The sequence below is a fragment of the Scophthalmus maximus genome, chromosome 6, assembly GCF_022379125.1.
Source record: "Scophthalmus maximus strain ysfricsl-2021 chromosome 6, ASM2237912v1, whole genome shotgun sequence".
Taxonomy (NCBI): domain Eukaryota; kingdom Metazoa; phylum Chordata; class Actinopteri; order Pleuronectiformes; family Scophthalmidae; genus Scophthalmus; species Scophthalmus maximus.
The window spans coordinates 15840178-15861639 of NC_061520.1; the positions used below are offsets into that span (position 1 = coordinate 15840178).

Consider the following 21462-nt stretch of genomic DNA (forward strand, 5'->3'; position numbering starts at 1 on the left):
AAATTGAAAATTATGTGCATGGTGGTGTTTGTGTGTGTGTGTATTCTGTGCTCTCCCATGCTGATGTGGTCAGGAGGTACTTTAATCTCCAATGTGATGGAGGGTAAGCTGATCCTCGTGGCCCCCTGGCCCTGAGCAGAGCACCCATCACTCCACAGCAGCCCCTAAGTCCCCCACCTGCCCCCCCACTTCCACCCTCCTACTGGCTTCACAGTTCATACCCTGACTCATCGCTCCTCAAACTTTGCGCATATACATACACCTCGTGTTCCCCAGCTCTCACCAGAAATCCTCTCCAGTTCCAGGGAGGGCGTAGACGGGGCCCTGCAGGTCCGGTGGTCCGGGGAAGATGGTGTCGTGGTGGATGATGATAGTCTTAATGAGCTCGTTGACGTGAGCCTGGCAAGATACCTGGTCGTTGCCCTCTGGGACAGACATCAGGGTGGGACCGAAACAGATGGCCAGGTTGTAGGGGTCCATCATGTTATCCTCGCTGTACTGAGACAGGCTGAGGGGAAGGGAAAGCAGAGTCATTTAGAAGGGCATTGTCACATCCTTATAACCTTCAAACATGCCAGCTTTTAAAAAAGGTTCAACAGTAAATGCTGGCTAGGCCTGCATCAACACATCAGTTCATTTGTACTATGTGGTGATGGAGAGACTGTGATGATGTGTCTGTGTCTCAGTGTGTGAGAAAACGCAGGAGCATCGAAGAAGCTCCTCCGTCTCCTGAGCTCTCTGGGATCAGTTAGTTTACTCAGGCGTCTCAAATTTCAGGTCCCCTACATTCTGCTTCATCTTTCTCTCCCTGTTGCTACCTCTCTTTTCTGAAAGGCTTTGTCTTGGATTTTAGAATGTGTTTTTCTGTGTCTAAAACTGATGGTCAGTGTGTTTTGAGTATTAAAATATATTAAGACAAAGCTGCACCAAAAAAACTACCTTTCACTTAATTTACTATGACACCGACGTTAATGTGTGTCTCTATTTGAACTACCTTTGTACAAAACTCCCTTCTGTCAATGTCAATTCTTTTTTTTCCGCAGTTCGTCCTTGTCTTTTTTAAGAACTAGTGTTTGTGGCTGATGTGAATCCCATTGAGACACTGTATGTGTTATTGAACCATACAAATAAACTTGACTTTAAGTGGGAAATAAAACTTCCTCAAGAATGAAAGCTTTCTGTGCTGCAGTGAAGTGGTGGAAATATTGTTTTTGCACTTTGGACTTATGGAATTATTGTGAATTATTGTGACTTTCCACAAAGGTTAAATGATGTTTAGAGTTAGTGTTAGAAGTCCAGAGGAAGTTCTTCTGAACACTTTCTGGTGTTTATGAATCTATTGAGTGTGTATTGGGTAATGTTAGTGGATCAGAAGAGAGCTGCTGAAAGGTTGTGTCAGGCTTTATTACTTTATGAGGTAAAGAAACACCATCTTCAGAAAGTTTCTATAATAGTAAGTTCTATAGTGCTAGGTTCATTTTTGTGGTTTATGGTAATTGTTATTGTGTGTGGACAAATACATATTTAATTTTTCTACATACACTAACCAGACTTGATGTGGGTTGGATGCTTAACCTTGAATATTTGTTGCTCTTTTTGTCAGACCATGGTTAAGCAAACCTGACAAAACTTGTACATGTACTTGCTATTGTGTGTGTCAATCATTTCTTAGTTTCTCCTTTCATGTCTGTGTCCCACTACTCACTGGTTGAGAAAGGCAAACAGGTATCTCATAATGATGAGGGTTTTGTTTGGCAGAGATTGCAGAACCTTCTTTATGTGGACTGCCCTCTCCTGGAGGCTCTCCATCGCTGGAAAAAGAACACAGCCACAACACCCAGGAGATTAATAACACAATCAAGCACACACAAAACCAACAACTAAAGGATGCAACACTCACAGACACAGGATATGAGGTCATGAAAGACTTCTTTGGGGAAGAGGGCGTGGTCTAGTCCTCTAAAGTAGAGCTTCAGGACACCAGCAATGGAGTCCATGTCATGGTCATTCTGGTCCCCTGCCAACGGGTCTTCACCTACAGCCGGATGAGCAGCGAGACAGGAAGAGGGAGTGGGAGAGAAAAGGATAATAAAGAAATTGGGTAAACACGTTCTCTTTAAAATGCTCCCTTTTCCTGTCGGCTATCAGTTGTACCTCTCTCAAATGCATTCTTGATGTCGTTGACTTCCACCTGGGAGCCCGACACTCTGAAGATGCCCTCGTGCTGGAGACCTACATAGATAAAAACAAAGAGTTGTCATTAAGACCCCTTATTCATTTCCAGAATTGAAAAGTTGTGGATATGTTGCATCCTGGTTGTTCAAAGCTACGAAGTTCTGGTGAAATTCCCAGCTGAAGTTGATCCACAACCAATCACACTTGACAACAACGTAGCCAATCGGGAAAGCCGACGGTAGACCTATCACTTCACGAGAAAATTTCCCTCACCATGGCGACTGATGAAGCAGATGCAGCTCTCAACCATCAGAGGAATGGCCTCACCCAAGTCCTAAAACAGGGGGAGGGAGAGACAAGACAGGATACTGTTGTGGAAATGTAACACGGCACACTTCTTGTCAGGAGAATTTCCACACACACGTCTACGCACGCACATGCATCGGTGCACACATTTATGAGGAATGGGTATCAGACATGGGGGAGAGAGAGAGTGGGCACAGTACCCAGCTGTTGCTAGGAGACAGCGCTTTTCTCCTTTTCCTTTGTTTGTTTGGGGGGTTTCCATTAATCTCTGGGAGGTGAGGCTGTGGCATGTTTGTCAGACAATACATGTACATAATTGTTATAGGAATACAACTGTACTTGTATAAGTTGATTATTAAACTATATTTTGACATGAACAGTTGATTTGTCTGTGAAGTAAGAGATTATGTCTTATATCACCCACAAGAGGGAGCCACAAAAATGAGATACTGCAACTGGGCACCTTCTTTTGATCACTTGTTTTGTTTCAGATTGCATGACTGTCCACCAACAGACCAGGCTGCAGCTATAGACAAATACTGCACATTTTTCAATGAATCAGAGGGATGTGATGATCACAAACAAAATGCTGTCAACCAATGCATCGCGTGGGCGGAGGATATTGTGACAGAACATATGGCTTGAGTTTTTGTTTTTTTAAAGGCATAACAGCCGGTCTGCAGCCGAAAATCTCACAGGCACTCAGAAACAAACTTGCACACAATCTTATGACAGATAATTACCTGCTTCCGCACTGTTGAGTTCCTCCGTCCACTGCACAGAGGGAGAGGGGGGAGAGAAAGTAAGAGCCCTCTGTCATTATGTCTCAAGAGAAAGTCTATTTTTGCTCACAACTCTGGTAATGCTCTATTTGTAAACTCAGAGTCATATGCACATGTGTTGGGGAGATCTATAAACAGTGAGAGAGAAAATAATACCCCCAGTTGCCAAGAAATCAAGCTCAAATGTCGCTATGGTATATGCAAGTGTGTCTGTGTGTGAGCATGTTTCCTTCCTTCACCACACCTACCTGGCAAGGCAACAGTCAGTCTTCTGACCTAAAAGAGGGAGAAACAGGAAGAGGGGGAGGGGAGCAAGAGGAGGGAGCGAGGGGTTTGACGGGAAGGAGGGAGAAGGAGATAGGCAGTTATAGTAGGAGGGCGACACACGAAGAAACAGCTTCAGATGGAACAGAAACATGGTGCAAACTGCCTGTTTAAGCTTCCATTTTCCTCAAGCTTGTGGAAACAGACAAATTCAGTGCTTAGGGAATACCCACCCCCCCTCAAAAAAAACAAAAGATACATAAACATACAGCTGCATCTACATATGGTCACTGTCACTGTGACCTAGCCCTCAACACACACAGCTTGTGATTATTAGCTTTATTAAACTCATTCTGCTTCACTGCATGAGTTCTGAAGTGTCCTGATGCACTACTCGTTTCTCTGACCCGCTCTCTTTTCTGCCTCTAGGGCACCAGACCTTTCCTGAATCCATCTCCCTCCTGCTGCGGAGCTCCCACAAGGACAATGTCTAACAAGGTATGAAGGACACTCGAGCTGTCCGCACTCACTCTCTCCCAGGGTCTTCTGGATGAGGTCATGCTTGGCCTCCAGCTTGGTGATCAGGTTCCTGCCTTCCAGAAACTCTTTCAGCTTCTACAAAGACACACACACACACACAACCACACGCTGGAGTCACAATAAGGTGCAGATTATGCTCATAACTTCAGTAAAGCTTAAAGCGTTGTCAATTGATCCCATTAATGCTTCTGAGGAATCATACATAACTGCCACTGACCGTGAAGTAAAACTGCTCCGTCTCCTGCTGATTGGCCCGTCGCTTGGCTAGGCTCGGCTTGCTGAGATAGGATTCGCTGAAGGTGGACTTGACGGATTCCATGCTGTTGCTGTGGTGGAAGCACTCAGAGACATCATAGTCCTCCACCGTCACCATGTCTTGGATGGTGGACAGAGTGGCCTCCATAGTTTTCTTCACCTGAAGGGCAGTATAAGAGAGAAGACAACATAAAAAATAAAAAACCTGCAATTATCACACAGGAGATTTACAAGGGGTGGAAGACAACACAGTAGAGTTAATAATATTAGAGAATCAGAAAGATGTGTGACCTCTTCATTCTCAATCTTGAGTGTGGAGAGACGGGACTGCAGCTGCTGACACCTCTGGAGCAGCTCACCTTCCAGCGGCTGCTGTGCACACATCATGCCCATCTACAAAACGCAAACATATAATGTCACTGATGTCTGGAGGCACTTAATCCGACAGAGCCACACACAAGCATTTGCACCGTACCATGTCTCCCATGTGGGACTGGAAGTCGAAGCGAGCTGGGGGGCAGAAGACATTGTTGTAGGTCTCCATCAGTTTCTGTTTGTCTCCATTGGGCTCCAGACTCTCTGCAGCTCCATCCAGTGTCTCCAGGCCGGTGTGTTTGGACGTCTCCACATTCTGTTCTGCAGATAAGTAGGTCCTCAGGGCGCGATGCAGGCTGGCATGGTAGCCTAGGTCACAACACTGGCACACACACACACACACACACACACACACACACACACACACACACACACACACACACACACACACACACACACACACACACACACACACACACACACACACACACACACACACACACACACACACACACACACACACACACACATACATATGAATACATGGCATGAAACATACATTGGTACAGTAATATAATAAAAAATATTTTGCCTTTATGCCTTTGACAGTAGAAACATGATGAGAGAACCAGGCGAAATTAAAGGCAACAGACCCCTGCTGACATTCAAACAGGGATGTTGCAGTTACATGACATCTGGTAATGTTGGTTGCTTAGTTAGAGAAAATAGTCCAAACGAGAAACAATAATATTGTACAAACAATATATAATTTTTTATCAAAAAAATGCCTTTATGATGTCCCTAAAGAAGTAGTACTGCTCAGAAAGCGTATTTAAACCTTTTGTCTTGTAAAAGCAACTCTTTGCTCGAAACCATGTTTGGTGGCGGAGAAAACTTACATATAGCACATTTACATGCTTATAAGATAACAAAAAAATAGTAAAAAATGTCTGTAAAATGTAAATGTAAAACTCAGATGGAGAAATTGATAAAAAAAAACACAAAAAAAACAGCGTAGTTTTGCTGTGGGAAAATGCTCTCCTTGTCTGCAATGAACAGCTCACACAGACACACACACATTCACAACAGGAGGCTCCACAATACAACTACAATCTCATTTGTTATTCTCCACGGCATTAAGGTTAGATCAAGTAGATGCACAGTGCATTATTCACAAACTGGAATCTTTGTTTATTATTTCATTAGACAGCCATTCATTCATTGGACATTGTCTCAGGGCCACTTACACACAAACAAAGACACACAAACACAAACACACACACACACACACACACACACACACACACACACACACGGACAACATATCTACAATCGTTGGCTGCTCCCACAGAGTAGCCAAGTGTGTTTATACTCACGTCAATGATGTCGGATAGGTCACGGATGTAATATTTGAAGACGCAGCTGTTGGTGGCTTCGAGGGCGAGCAGGTACTCATTCCTGGCCTTGATGGCCTTCAGCTTGTTCTCCGTGTACTTAGCTTGTCTCTGATGGGAGGGAGAAAGAGAGAAGGAGATTGGAAAAAAGGAGAGAAGTAGAGAAATCAGGCAAGAGTGAAAGATGCAGGGTAATTACACGTAGAGGGAGGAAAGGAAGGGAGAGGGATAATAGGTGTTTGAGTGAAACGCCTCAGTATTGATTATGGATAATAATAAGTGTTGAACCATGTAGCTGTGACAGGCCCCAGCTGTAGCCGACAAGTTTAGCAATAAGCCAGTCCTGCAGTCATGAATCATTCATGACACACACAAGTCAGTGTGACAACAGGTGGAGCACTCTGAAACAGCTTTCACCTTTGTCGCCCTCCGTTCCCCCTCCCCAGACAGGCCACGCTCTGCTCACCTTCTCCTTCATCTTCTCAATTTTCTTAACACTGGAGCGTCGGACAGGTTTCTCGTCGTTCTTGATGCTGGACAGGGTGTCGGGGGAGCGCGGCGTCTGACGGTCGTCCTGACGATTTGAGCGTCCCATCTGCTTCTCCTCTTGCTTCTCCGCATCCTTCAGCTTGGACTCTGCATTGATGCTGTCCGTGTTGTACATGTGGTACGTCTTCATCACCTGGGAACGAGATGACATCTTGAGATGAGATATGTACACAAGCATGTGTGTGTGCGTGTGTTTCCCCAGTGTGTTTCCCTCCTTCAGCCCTGGGTTCAGATCAAAAATGGGAGTATGGCAGTCAGCGTCATGAAGAGAATGGAGCACCGAGCCTCTGAGCAATAACACAATATTACCGCCAATGAATCATACACAAGAGCCTCTCTACTGTACACACAAAACGTGTGTGTGGGTGTGTGTGTGTGTGTGTGTGTGTGTGCAGTGTCAGCCTTATTCTGATGAGCACCCCCAGAGCCATCATTATTTTGCTCTAACCCTCCTCAAAACACAACAGTCAGAAACACTGGTGTGTCTATGAGAATGTGCGCGTCACTCAAACCAGATCTATTTCGGTCTCTTCATACACACTATAATTACAGTTTCAGACCTGCTTTTATGGGCTTGTTGAGCTGAGGCTATATGGTTGGTTTTTGCTCAGAGCCATGATGTAGTAGGAACTTTTCACACACACACACACACACACACACACTCATGTTACCCAGAATGGCATCGCTTTTGCAGGTTTTCAATCATTCACGAAATTGAAAAACATCTGGTGATGAAAATTCAGTCGGTTTCATTCTCTAGATTCCATAAATATTTGTACAAAATTTCATGGCCATCCGTCCAACACTTTATTGATGAGATACTTCATTCCTAAAATAATTGTAGCTAAAATGCCTCCTTAATATCTGTGTTGTGTTTCTGTCTTGCCTATGAGCTTTTTCTTATATTTGTATAAGATTTTTTCCCAACTGCTCAACTGGTACTTTGTACCGTTGGTTTTGAAATACCGAAGTGGGAAGGCTCTTTCTACTGAGCTGCAAGGATTCACAACACATAATTGTGGATCCACATATTGTGATTGCAATTGCAAAGACTTCTCTTACCGTGTAAAGCTCATTGAGAACTTTCATCATGTCCTCCTGCAGCTGCACACCGACCTCTTTGCTCTGGAAAAGATCGAGAAGACGACAAGTTCATTTGAGAATGAAAAGCTCCAACCATCAGCTTTGAGTCGATGCCCTCAGCTTTCACAGACTGTCCATCTACAGGCTGTGTGATCAACTGATGATGTGTATAGCCACGAGGCCATGTGGTCAACCACCAGCCCCATCGTAAATCAAGACGAGAAAATCTGGCTGACCAGGGGCGGAAGAGTGCTAGTTCAGATGAACGAGCGAGGCGACAGTAGACTTGATGGATGTGGAGTCAGAGGAGGAAGCTGCAGATACTGATCGCCACGTGAAGGCAGGGAGGCAGACAGAGCAAGACAGGGGAGGCACGAGGGAGAAGGAAGGGCCAAAGACGGGTTAAGATTAGAGAATTACAAAAAACGAGACGAATCAGGAAGACAGGGAGAAATACAGGCAGTACCATTCTCCAGACACAAATAAAGGGAGCTACAAGTGAGTGATGACTTCAGCAACCCACACATCAGTAGACTCCACACACATTCACAGATGTACACACACACACACACATTCACAGCGTCTCCCATAATACTGCATGGTTATAGTCCAACTTCTCAACTATTAAAAGGATGTACTTCAAACTGGGTTTTAATAATGCAAATACAAAAAGAATCTGACTTAATTTTATACAGTTAAGAGAAAGCATGTTACAGTTATGTGGGAAAATAGAGGAGGAGAGAGGTGATGAAGAAAGGGGAAACTAAAATTTGAATTTATGTGAGGGAAACACAGCGCAAAAATGCCAGGAACAGAGGGGGAATGTGACACGAGGAGAGATTTAGGGCGCAGCAGCAGACGGAGGAGGTAACAGGAGAACTGAGGTTGTCCCGCCCTCGCTCTTTAAAGTGCTGTGGGAAGCTCAGATTAGGTGACAACCTGCCAGACTACGGCCGATCAAAAAGCAATCAGCCATGGCCGAAAAATCTATCAATCGTGGATCTTGACCTTTCCGTCTTGCCCGTGGTCGTCTCGTCTGGTTCAGCGAGATCACAAGGGAAACCAGCAACCAGCATTAGCCTTGATGTTTGTGTACTCATCATTAATACAGTCGGACTCAGAGCTTCTTCTCTCCGTCAGTGACGATATCTCGTTCTACACTGCTTTCCACACTGGCTGAGATGAAGGTTGACTTCTCTAATATGGCTCTTGGTGTTTGTCTCCATGAGTTTGTATGTGTCGTGGCCCCTGGCATCATTCATTGCCCTGTTACAAATGAACTAATTGTCTACTTAATTAGCCATCGTAGTTCTGTGTGTGTATGTGTGCAGCTTATTTATGACCCAGACATGATGCAGCCAATCCTCGTGCCAAGGAACAACCAGCGTTTGAGAAAGAAAAAAAAAATAGAACTCCACTTCCATGACTCAACCAAGACTGAGAGGCAGAGAATGAGACACAAATATATTCTTTGTGCTAGTTTATCAGGCGGGCAGTAAAAGAAAGGTGGAGGTTTGTGTGTGTGTGTGTGTGTGTGTGTGTGTGTGTGTGTGTGTGTGTGTGTGTGCTCACCGCCTGCGATCAGACGCTAAGCGTAGTTCAAAGACAAACTATCAGGTTAGAAAATCAGGAGCCTGTGCCACGACATTCCACACACAGACTGCTTCACTTTGCCTTCCACACAAACACGTATCTCACTTTCACATAGTGTTTTGATGGTGGTGGTGGTGGAGACTGAGAGAGTGGTCTCACACATGGTCCAAAATCTTTCATAGGTGTTTAATTGCGATCTGGTGAATGGGGCCATTGTCATCCCATTTCTCCCTGTTTCGTGTATTCCTTTAACTTGCCACCTTTGAAAAAGAGAGTTTTTATATACTGTATCTGCAATGTGCTGCCTCTCTGAGCTTCTGTGTGACATCCTGCCTGGAGATGATGCCCCCCTCTTTCAGTTTACACAGGGCAATATGACTGGAATCCTTTATATTCTACATACCTCTGTCATTGCTTATACTCTATTTTTGTTTTATTTGATTCCATTTATTGCTTTTTCTTTTGTCTACATTTGATCCTTTCTTTCCAATTCTTGAAGTACTTTCTTTTTCTCCTCTCAATCCAAATTTCCTCCGTCTTATCTCTTTTTTTCTCTCAGTCAAGCAAAGCAGGGATCAGAGGAGACAAGAGTGAGGCTACTGTACGAACAGACGGCATAAACTCTCCTAGCCTGAGGTTCAGCCGACTCGCTGTCAGTCAATAAATCGGCCGAGACAGAAAGCAGATGCCGGAGAGACGAATGGACAGTGAAAAAATGTGGGACGGTTTATAGCATATCAGGCTGCAGTTGGTGAATTCTTTTGCACCCTCAATGTTTGAAACTGGTTGAGGAGGAGTGTCTACTACCAGTTACAACTCTTCAAAAGCAGCCCTACACACATGAAAAAGACTTTTAGAGAAGTGTCATACACACACGGTGCAGATTCCACCGGAACAACCAATGTGAGTGTGCGCTTGCCTTCTTGAAGAGGCGCCCTGAGTCCTCGCTGATCTGTGCAAAGCGGGGAATGATGTTGTTGAGGTAGAGGTCGGACAGAGTGGCGTGGTCGCGGCTCTCCCTCTTCACCTGAAGCAGCAACAGGTTCCAGCAGTTCACAGGAGACAAAATACTCTGCTCCTTCCTGCAAGCACACACACGGAGACAGACAGAGACTTAAGCATATTCAAAGAACTCAGAGGGGCAAATGTTTAGATAAAAGACGAGCGAGCATGAAGTCTCTTTCATCTTGTAAATTTCTCTTTTCAAGCTGCTGACAGATGTGTGCACACGTAAAATGTGGAGACAAGAATACTGCACAAAAAAGACACTATTCATTACGCTGTTGGATTTTTTTAAAAGATCAGACAAGGTATTGGGATAACAGACAGGGAGGGAGAGAATGCACAGACAGATTTATGCTCAACACACACACGCACACACACACACACACACACAGACACACAGACACACAGACAGACAGACAGACAGACAGACAGACAGAGACACACACACACACACACACACACACACACACACACACACACACACACACACACACACACACACACACACACACACACACACACACACACACACACACACACACACACACACACACACACACACACACACACACAATGAGCCAGCCCAAACAGGGGATTCAGCCAGGGTACAAAACCCAGCAGGAAGAGGTAAGACTCCCCCACGAGTACAGCTGTCGCACAACGGACTGAGAGGAGAAGGAGAGAGAGAAGAGAAGAGCCGAAAGAAAGGGAGAGATTTAAAGACAGTAATGATTTTTAATGGTTTAATAGTGTTTCATTGTCTTTTGTCAAGTACCCACAAAGCCACAAGACAAAAAGACAAATGCAAGGCAGTCAGTGCTCTGTTTACACAACAACACAACCCCCTTCAGAGTGTGCACACACTGTGTGACTGTGTGTGTGTGTGGGTGTTTGTGTACAGTATGTGTAATGGATGAACCATGGATGATCTGGTGGGTAAAATGGATTATGAGTGAGTGTAAATGGATGAAAGGTCTTTAAGAGCAGCTTTAACTGGATAGAGAGCAAAGAGCTGCAAGGCATTTACAGCACACACACACACACACACACACACACACACACACACACACACACACACACACACACACACACACACACACACACACACACACACACACACACACACACACACACACACACACACACACACACACACACACACACACACACACACACACACAAGGGTCAGGAAAAGTAGAGCACTGGCCCAAGCATGCACAAGGTCGCAGACACAGAGAAAGTCTGTGTGTCGGGGGGTGTAGAGAGGGAGTGGTGTCTGTTCGTGTGTGTGTGTGTGTGTGTGTGTGTGCGTGCTTGTGTGCTTCTGTCATAGGCTGCATTTCGGGGCAAATTTCAAAATAAAGACTAGTTAACTGGGGACAATCTATCAATTGGACAGAATCGAAAAATGTTGTCCCCAATTTGGTTCGGGTTAGAAAAGCGGATTTTTCTGGCCAGCGGTGAAGGTTCGGGTTTAGGTAAAGGTCAGGCTGGTCGTGGTTCAAGGCAGATCTGATGAGATGAATCATAGACCGTAATCTGATTTCATGCAGGCACTGGCTGCCACCGGTCAGATGACTGGATGTAATAACCGTGACAAATTCAAGAAATCTCCCACACACAATGCAAAGCCAAAAACCTGCTGAACTTGAGCAATGGTCATATGGGCACGTGAGTTTGTATCACTTTCTGCTGCAACTTCTCTCTGATGTCTGTTTCTCTTCCGGTGAGTCTGTCTTCACTGTTTGCACAACAGTTTCTTCCACCCAAACCGGGCCACGGTTCCTCTTTTCGCTCAACTGGCCAGCCTCTCTACATCCATGTGACATGTCACCCTCGGCCCACCGCTGATCGTCACCATGGTAATGGCCCCGAAGCACTGGGTGAAACATCACCTAACTCTCTCTCTGACCCTGGGCTATCGCAAGGTAAACACTGAAATGTCATTGGCTCCTCTGTGGGTCACATGGTGCAACCTGGGGACACAGTGAGTCTTAAGGTCAGGTGCTGCCAGGGACTCGCATTAAAAAGGAAATGCTAAATGGTCGTTGACATTCAGGATCAAACAAGTAGAATTAAACAAGCCAAGGCATCACTGCTGGTACAGATGAGCAGTCAAATAGTTCTAGCACTGACTGAATTAAATACTAGGGTCAGCTGCTTCCCCCCGAGAACAGCTTCAATAACAGGATGCATGAAGAGACAGGTCTAGCTGCACAGTGTGCACACACACAGTTCACCATTCTTACATTAGATTATTTACTTTATTATGTGGTGTTCTAGTAATAATATGTGTTAATTTAAATTTCCTTCTTCTTCTCGTCTCATAAAAAAATATTTTACTCATTTCCGATTCCTTTCATGTGTAGAGCTGTTCTTGTTGTCACTTTCTGTCTCGATATCATGTTGGTATCAATTTCATTTTATCAAGTCATATTCCAAAGCCAGTTCCATGTTGGTATTTTCATTCATATCAAATCCTTGATCCAATTTTTTGGCATATTATGTAAATGTGGGACGTATGGTCTGGATTTTAAAGCAGATTATGTAAATGCAGAAAGAAGTATGGTCTTTATTTTAGGGCTTCTATAAACAAATATGTGCAAAAAGGATCTCTTTGTGTATGTTGCGATTCTCTTTTTGGTCAAAAGGTGAAATGAGGGAAACGGTCAACCTTTCAATGTTCATGTTAAATGTTCACTCCTTAACACTTTATATTTTTTAGGTTAGGAATACGAGCATTAGCTGATTTTGGAGCATTGTAACTAAGACTGGGGACAGAAACAATTCTTACACTATGCTGCAGGAAATGTTGTGCGATAATAGAGAGACCTCTCCCCTGCATGGCATTTTTTTTCACCCAGTGATTAGATTTTGCTGTATTAATACATGAGGTTATACTGTGATTTGAGAAGTGTGTTTATGCGTGTTAGGCCAATGAGCATACCAGAGCACAGTTGTCTTCTGTTGCTTGCATGAATCGGAACGTTGACACAAAAAAAGATGGTTTATGAATGAATCCCCAGTTCTTATGAATTTGAGACTGCTTTCATGTGAGTTTTGATCTTGTTTGTGTGTTTTTAATCCCCACAAACATCATGGGATGGGTATAAACACTGGATAGGTTTCAACGAATACAGCCACAACAGATGCAAAACAGCAATTTTCAGGCCATGTGTGGTCATAAACTCTATAATACTTGTAGCTACGGGTTGTGTTAGGGGCTGCAGCTTATTAACAGTGGAACTGGGATAATATTTAGCATAAGAGTCGGTTTGTAATCAGTATGCAACTTGTGAGGGCTTCTCCATGTGACCAATCAGCCGTTCAGCCTCAGGGCACACACACACACACACCCACCCACACACACACACACACACACACACACACACACACACACACACACACACACATAATACGGTTAAACCGTGTAACCCCCCCACCACTGCTGTACGCAGCCAAATAGCAGGAATACCAGGAGTCTCCAAGGGATCAACACACACACACAACCCTCACACCCCACAATTCTCGGAGCACCATCAACGCCTGGTTGTATGAAGAAATAGGTATGCACACACACACACCTACAGTCAGACACAAGCAAAAAAAAATTTACACACACACATAACCGGAAAATAGCTGACATTCCAGTGTGGCACCCGGACTTGAGCAGCAGCAGATGCTGGAGACTGCAAAACACACAGATGTTGGAAGAACAGAAAAAGCAAAAAGAAAGTGGGGAAGAGCCGACAGAGAATTGGAAAATGGAGGTTGAAGACTCGCCAGTGAGTGAGTTGTAATTTTGTGGCCTTATGATGTCTTGAGATTAAGACATAAACAGAACTGCTGCAGCAGCTGAGCTGCTCAGCTACATGTTTTATTCCCTGTCCTTTGCCCCACCCTCTCCTCTGCTCTTCCTACCTCCCCCAATCAGCAACTGCCTCAGTATTGATCTGATACCAGCTGCATGGTGTGTGTGTGTGTGTGTGTGTGTGTGTGTGTATGTGTGTCTGTCAGAGTGCATGGGTGTATGTCTGCCCCAAGCAGAAAAATTTATGTTGCTAGAAGTGTGCATAATGCATCAGAGAAGAGGACAGAGCAAAGTCCTTCTCAATATACAAACATATTTTCAAAGAAAAAAAAAATCAAATCTAGTAACTAAAGAAAAACCCGTTACTCCTAATTATCATTTTGTAGATATATTCAGTAGTTCTCTCCATTCTCCATGTTTCCTCACTTGCTACTCCAAATGGAGATGGAGAGGAGAGACCTAAGGGAGAATGGAGACATGGCATCGCCCCGAGTAGTCATCTCTGTTCAATCCACCACAATCATTTTGAGGAGTAAGCAAATACTGATGAGGCACAGCTGTCTCACAAATCATAAGACAACTTGTTGAGGCACACACACACACACACACACACACACACACACACACACACAGAGACAGAGACAGACACAGTGCTGCAGTAACGATGCAGTAATGATACTGCAGTAATGATCACAGAAGCCTGCAGCCCCTTCAGATAAGTATCAGTGATAAATCATTAAACACACAACACAAAAGGCAGCTGGCAACCGATTAAACATTTCTGCACAAGACACACTTGTGTTTTCTTGTCAAAGGTTCTTCTGCAAGGTTGTTTCTCCAAGAAGCATTTGCCAATATTCAGGTCACGGGCTAAATTGCAGACGAACCAAGATGCAGAGAGACATGATTCAAGACAGAAAGCCTCTGCCGCCATTTATCTGTGGTTGGTGGCTCTGGAACGCAGTGTGTGTGTGTGTGTGTGTGTGTGTGTGTGTGTGTGTGTGTGTGTGTGTAGGTGTGTGTGTGTGTGTGTGTGTGTGTGTGTTTGTGAGATTAGGTAACAGTTTAGTATCCATCCCTACAGGGCAACAATGACGCTTTTTTTCCAAACAAAAACTGCTAGAAAAATTAGAGAGAGAGAGAAAGATAGAGACAGTGATATTCAGTTTGAGAGAATCTCTGTTTGGACAAGGTTACATACACAGCAAGACACTGTAAAATAGCCAGAGCACAAAATCACCACCTGGCCATTTCTGGCAGAAGAAGAACACACACACACACACACACACACACACACACACACACACACACACACACACACACACACACACACACACACACACACACACACACACACACACACACACACACACACACACACACACACACACACACACACACACACGTATATAGAGACGCAACAGGGACTAGGGCACCATCCACATTACTAAGTTTTCGTTTTTAAAACGCAACACCCCTACTACGTTTACACCTGCCATCCACACTACTCCAGATTTTTCAAGCGCCTGAAACTGAGAAGTTTGGAAATCCTGCTCATCTTGTTTGAGTTTGAAAACTTTGGGGAGTGTTGTAGGGTGGATAGGCAAAAACGGAGACGACGACGCATTCGCTTCGTGATTGGCTCTCACCCGTCACGATAGCGCTGAATGAAAAATGTTGCTGCTGCTAAATGTCAGTAATAGTTCCACCTCGTCTTCTGTCCAAGAAAAGAAATCCCTCTTCCTACTTCTCAACATTGTTGTTTCTCGTTCATATACTTTCTGTAACCAAGTAACCAACTGCAGAGAAGACAATCTGCTTCCTATTTACACCGGTACGCACATGCTCAGTGTACGTGAATGGTCATGTGGTAAAACATTTGCAGGGGTGTTAGTATGGAGGGGGATTAATAGTGATACAGAGCTAAAACCCTTGTGTGGACAGCGAGCGTTTTGGTTTGGAACGTGGTGGAATGGATGTAGCCGAGGGCAGAACATCAACTGGGAAGCCGTGAGTGATGTAAGTCTGTACTTTACAGAATGACAAATGTCGTGATCACAATCCCTCTCAGTCAGCCTCCTGTTTCATTATCTTGTCTGAATCTACTTCTCTTTTCTCAGGAAGGAAGTCACCAGTTTCCAAAACATTTTCTAAAAGGCTAAACGGGGACATTGGGTGATGTTGCATTTAACTTGGAAACTTTTTTTAAAAAAGGGAAGAGTAGTGGCCGTTTCAGGCACTTCAAGCGATTTTGGAGAATGATTGCTTGTTGCTGATTTTCTGACCTCACTGATCGGGGCTCGAACCCGCAGCCTCGCGTATGGGAGACCGACGCGCTTACCACGAAAACCCCTGAGTCGTAGCGTCTGATGTAGCGTCTGCCCCCCCAGAGCACACAGCTAGGAAATATTTGCTGTATTTTACAAGAAACTGTATTGGATGAAATAAAAACCTGCCCCTTTAAACTACATGTGCGCACTAACAGTCTGCAGCCCGGTGTGGAAGCGCGTCAAGCGTGTCTGTGTGAGTGAGTCATACTTGAGTAGATGGTCCTTGGTACTGCGTGTCTTGGTGAGGAACCTCTCCGCCAGCTTCTCCAGGTTGCGGCTGTAGTCCATCTCAATCTCCGCCTTCTTCCTGAAAAAGTCCTGCAGATCCTGGAGCAGCTGCACCCTCAGCTCACACTGCTGGTCCAGACACTTAAGCTGCTCCACCAGCTGGGCACGGATCTCTGCCAGGGGGAGGAGAGAAAAAAATGTTAGGAAGAGAAAACGATGATCAGAGATTGTATTTACATTATCACGGTAACCTCAACCCAGGTGTAATCAACACACTGAAGCTAAAAAGGGACACACAATGTTTGTTTATAAAATCAGAGGCCTCCCTTGTCTCGGAAAAATGTTAACCTCATGTAATTATCCACACAACTGGTAAGTAATCTGCATACATTACCGTTGCAGTGCTGTCATTAAGGTACATGCCACAACAATGTGTAAGAGGTTAAAGTCTAAAGCAGTTTCCTCTTCACAGCTGACGTGGATGGACCCAGCTCCAGTGAAAACACCTGTGAGCCCTGACACGTCAGCCTGGAGTCTTGGCTCAAGTCCATTCTCTTCCCACCAGTCTGTAAAAAGCACCGACTGCTGTACATGTGTGTGCACCACATTCACACACGCGTGTGTGCGGCAGTCATTTATCCCAGCTTATCGCTTTTTTTTCCCCTCCACCATGCTGCTCTTCAGTCTGGCCTCAAATTAATAGAGTGCACTTAGTGCAGTAACCACATTCAATGACTCGCTCCAGAAAACTCCTCTGGAGAATCCTGCCCACTGTAGTTATAGACGGGGACACAGAGCATCCACAGCAACACGTACATGTAAACACCCAAGTGCATACAATCACACAGTGGTGATGCGATGGATCAATGCTGGCCGACAAATTAACGCTACGCTCTCATAGCTGCCTGCCAGCCACACACACTCACCCACACACACACACACACTTCCTCAATTTCCAGCCTGTGCAGCCCCATCATGGTCACATCCACTCAAGCTCTCTCCTACCTTTACAACGCAGGCTGTAGAGAAAGCGGACGGTTTTGGCCTCCATCCTGCCCTCAGGGTAGTACAGACTCCCCTCACATGCAAACACACTCATTCAAACAGACACACACACACACACACACCCTCACAGGCGAGCAGCGACTGGTGATGCTGCCTTTGTGTTTAACAGCTGAGAGTGCAGTTTCTCAGCACCACAAAGAGAAGTGGGATATCTAAATGTGTCTGTGACCACCCCCCCATCTCCAACTTCTCTCTCACTCCCTCGGAAAATTTGCAGATTTAAAAAGACCAGAGCACTGCAGTTTTGTGACATTATATGACTGTGCAGCACAAACACTCACGTACGTTACACAATAATGAAATGCGTCCGTGCTAATGACCTGGTATGAATATTGGCTTTGACAACATGTGTTATGTCTCGTGGTCTCTGTGTGTGTGTGTGTGCGCGCGCGCGTGTAATTTTCTCGTCACACAGCATTGCCAATGATGGGGAATGAGTCAGTGTATCAGAAAACATTGACATGGCGGCCTTGTTATTAGTCGACCAGAGACAACAACAACAACAACACATGCACAAACACCACACTGGAAAACAAGCGCTCCAATCCATAAGGAGCATGAGGTGAGAGGAATCATGAGGTAATCAGCAGATTGAGTCTCATGAGACCTCTGTGGTTAGAAAGCATGTTTAATGGGGGTAAACTACATTAAGCAGGGAGGCCATGCCCTGAAACCTCTCCTGGGCCCCTACCTGTCACATTGGGATGAAGAGTGAAGAGTGTGCTTCATTTACAAAGTGTGACCCCAACCAAAGCCAACCCTGAGCACTCCACACCAAACCCTGCTGATGCTGGCTGCTAAACTGAACTCATTTCCCTGAGAGATTTTGTATTTTTTTTAAGCCTTCATCCATTTAAAAATTAGACGCCGCTATAGCCAGCAGGAGAGGACTGATCGCTGAGAGACAGGGAGCTTGGTACAGCACAGAGGAGGGACGCCGCGGGAAAAGATAAATGCAGGTCTTCCTTTCCTTCTCGCCCCCACCCACCCCCCCCAACCGAAATGGTCATCCTCCCCTGAGCCAGTAAAAAGTGGGATGTGAACTGGAATGTGACGCCTCCAGACAGCCCGGTCACATTTTCCAGGCAGATGAGAGCAGGTCTTGTAATCGGGCTCTGGGATTCTACTTTACTGATGCTCTCCTCTCCCCTTTTGCTTCCTCTTCCTCCCCCCGCGCCTCCTCTGTCTGTAGTGCTGAGGGCTGTCTGGCTCAGTCTGCACATGAGCCTTGTCCGTACATTCCCACCGCGCCACGACCATAGACAGGCCACTCGGCAATAGTGGTGACTAGTGGTAATAAAAGGTGATCGGGTCTTTCTTTTTGTGCCAGTCAATTTTTTTATATCCCTGTATACCTGCAAACCTGGCTACATAATGTTCTTGTCATTGTAAACGGTCTAACGATCAGCATCTGCCCTCATTCATAGAAAGACACTGATGGAGGTGACAAATAAAGACCAGGCATCAAAATACAGAATTTTGTTTAGTGCCATGAAAGTCCTTTTGTCCGTTTTCCTCCTGCCATTACAATTCTGTCCAATCACAGGAGCCACCTGCTTGTTTGTTTCGGCACTTAGTGTGGTATTGTGTGAATACGTGACATTAATGCATTAATATGGTTCTCTGTAGAAAAACAGAAACTCACAACATAAAAAAATGGTATGAACTTTTTCGGTCTTAAAACATTTTACCCAAAACTGACACTACTCATCATCCATTATTAATTATTTTTCTTGTCCTGACCCAGAAAGAGTAAGGCATAAAAAACGAGAGAGAGAGAGAGAGAGAGAGAGAGAGAGAGAGAGAGAGAGAGAGAGAGAGAGAGAATGAAGATAGTGTAACCACCATGGTCAGTGCCTGTTGTTTGTTTCGCAGTGGGTTTAAGGAAGCTGGAGTCAGGCATGTTGCTGCATATGAATGAGTGGATGGATGCACCGAAGAAAATTAAAAACAAAAAAAAGGGAAATAGACACTGTCAAAAGGCAAAACAACAAGTCACATGACACTTTGATCCTATATTCCCCACGATTTGGAATCCAAAAGTCATGTTTTAGCTACAGAATTACCTTTTGTAGCCAACGTTGGCTGTTTTGAAGCAACACAACAACAGCTTGAGGCTGTGATTGTTGCCCTGTTCTGAGCTGGCCTACATACAGGAGCCACATACTCATTATACCTGAAAACACCCCAGGTTGTGGCCAAACACACACACACACTTTTTCTCAGGACACAGTGAGCCCAGAGCTGTCACTCTGAGCTGTTTTGACGGCCGCTATCCAGCTGGACTGGCCTAGTAGAGCCATGCACAAACACACATCGCAACTGTTTGGCAAATGTTATCAAGTAGACGTGATGAGTTTTAGAGAAGAGGCTCAAACTGGTTGGAGAGGGAGGACGTGTGTGTGTGTGTGGGTGGGGGGGGGGTTACAAACAACAGCAACAACATTAACAATCTGACGCAGACTCTGAAAGAGACAACAATCCACTTGATTGAAAAGGAAATGTTTATTGCAATATGAGTTTTTCTTTCTCCGATTTAACTGTCTTTTCCTTTTAGTACAGTTAAAGTTCTGTCAGAGTTGACAGATGCCACTGGTTCCGAAAGTAAAAATCCAGGACGTGAAACTCTCCTGGTTGAATCATCAGTACAAAAGAGAAACAGCTGCATGAGAAACGTATCTAGTTCTCTGGCAGAAGGTTTTGAAATTCGCGGGAGCTCCACTTGTGACTGGATTTGTGGTTGAAAACATCCACCGTAGCAAACTGATTCATTCATTCATTCATCGTCTACCGCTTTATCCATTTAAGGGTCGTGGGCAAACTGATTGAAGACACTAAATTAAATAATTAAAACAACATATGGTTACATTATCTGGGAGACTCCTGTGTTTCTATGTTGAGCAATATTTAAGATGTAATTCAAATTAAACAATTAATGAGAATTCAGGTCACAACTCTCTCAAAAAAGTATTTTGTCTAAACAGATTATAAATAAGTCCCCAGGTCAGACAGACAGACTTATTTTAAGTGAGGAAATAATGCAGTTTAGACAAATATGGACAAACTGTTGTCTCGTTCACTATCTTTCTGAATGTCTGACCACTTGTGTTTCTTGTCGTGTTCGACATTGTACATATAACATATGTCGTATCATAATCAAAAGAATCAACGGCCAAAGAAACCAATTCTAAATAAACCAGGATAATCTCTGAAACACGAGCTTCCTGTCAGCATTGAGTGTGAGTGTCCAAAACCTATGCCAGCTAATCAGTAAAACACACACACACACACACACACACACACACACACACACACACACACACACACACACACACACACACACACACACACACACACACACACACACACACACACACACACACACACACACACACACACACACACACACACACACACACACAGCAGGACATCTAGCTACCAGCGTGCTATAATATTACCCATTCTTCTCTTTTTCTGTTTGTGTGTGTGTGTGTGTGATCAGAGCGCACGTACATTCTGTGTTTATGCAGTAAGGCCTGGTCTTTGTTGCTCCGGGGGCTGATACTGCAGTACAAAGCGGTGGAGAAGGGGGGGGGGGGGGGGGAGCACAAGGGGGTGGTAATAGTTTGGAGTTGTACCACTGTGAGCTCATACTATTGTCCTCAGAAGAATGAAAGAAACAGAAAGACAAGGGGAAAGAACAGAGAGCAGGGGCACTGCGTCACTGTGAATAATATGTCCATTCATCCCTGTGCACACAGGAAGAG

At 44.7% G+C, this 21462-nt stretch overlaps 1 protein-coding gene across 10 annotated transcripts in view; it reads right to left on the bottom strand.

The window, feature by feature from the left end:
* Window positions 1-21462, bottom strand: part of srgap2 (SLIT-ROBO Rho GTPase activating protein 2) — a 50936-nt gene that overhangs the window by 6124 nt on the left and 23350 nt on the right. For 6 of the 10 annotated variants that reach the window (XM_035630779.2, XM_035630781.2, XM_035630778.2 and 3 more), the window contains 16 exons: window positions 16611-16803; window positions 10176-10338; window positions 7643-7705; window positions 6498-6713; window positions 6014-6142; window positions 4798-5019; window positions 4614-4715; window positions 4285-4482; window positions 4058-4142; window positions 3512-3539; window positions 3225-3255; window positions 2449-2509; window positions 2155-2232; window positions 1901-2035; window positions 1706-1811; window positions 284-508 (listed from right to left, as the gene is read on the bottom strand). In XM_035630779.2, the coding sequence (XP_035486672.1) occupies window positions 284-508; window positions 1706-1811; window positions 1901-2035; window positions 2155-2232; window positions 2449-2509; window positions 3225-3255; window positions 3512-3539; window positions 4058-4142; window positions 4285-4482; window positions 4614-4715; window positions 4798-5019; window positions 6014-6142; window positions 6498-6713; window positions 7643-7705; window positions 10176-10338; window positions 16611-16803 (2035 nt within the window). Of the gene's footprint in view, window positions 1-283; window positions 509-1705; window positions 1812-1900; window positions 2036-2154; window positions 2233-2448; window positions 2510-3224; window positions 3256-3511; window positions 3540-4057; window positions 4143-4284; window positions 4483-4613; window positions 4716-4797; window positions 5020-6013; window positions 6143-6497; window positions 6714-7642; window positions 7706-10175; window positions 10339-16610; window positions 16804-17635; window positions 17826-21462 lie in introns of those variants that run through there. The other 4 variants (XM_035630777.2, XM_035630776.2, XM_035630774.2 and 1 more) reach the window with 2 other exon arrangements.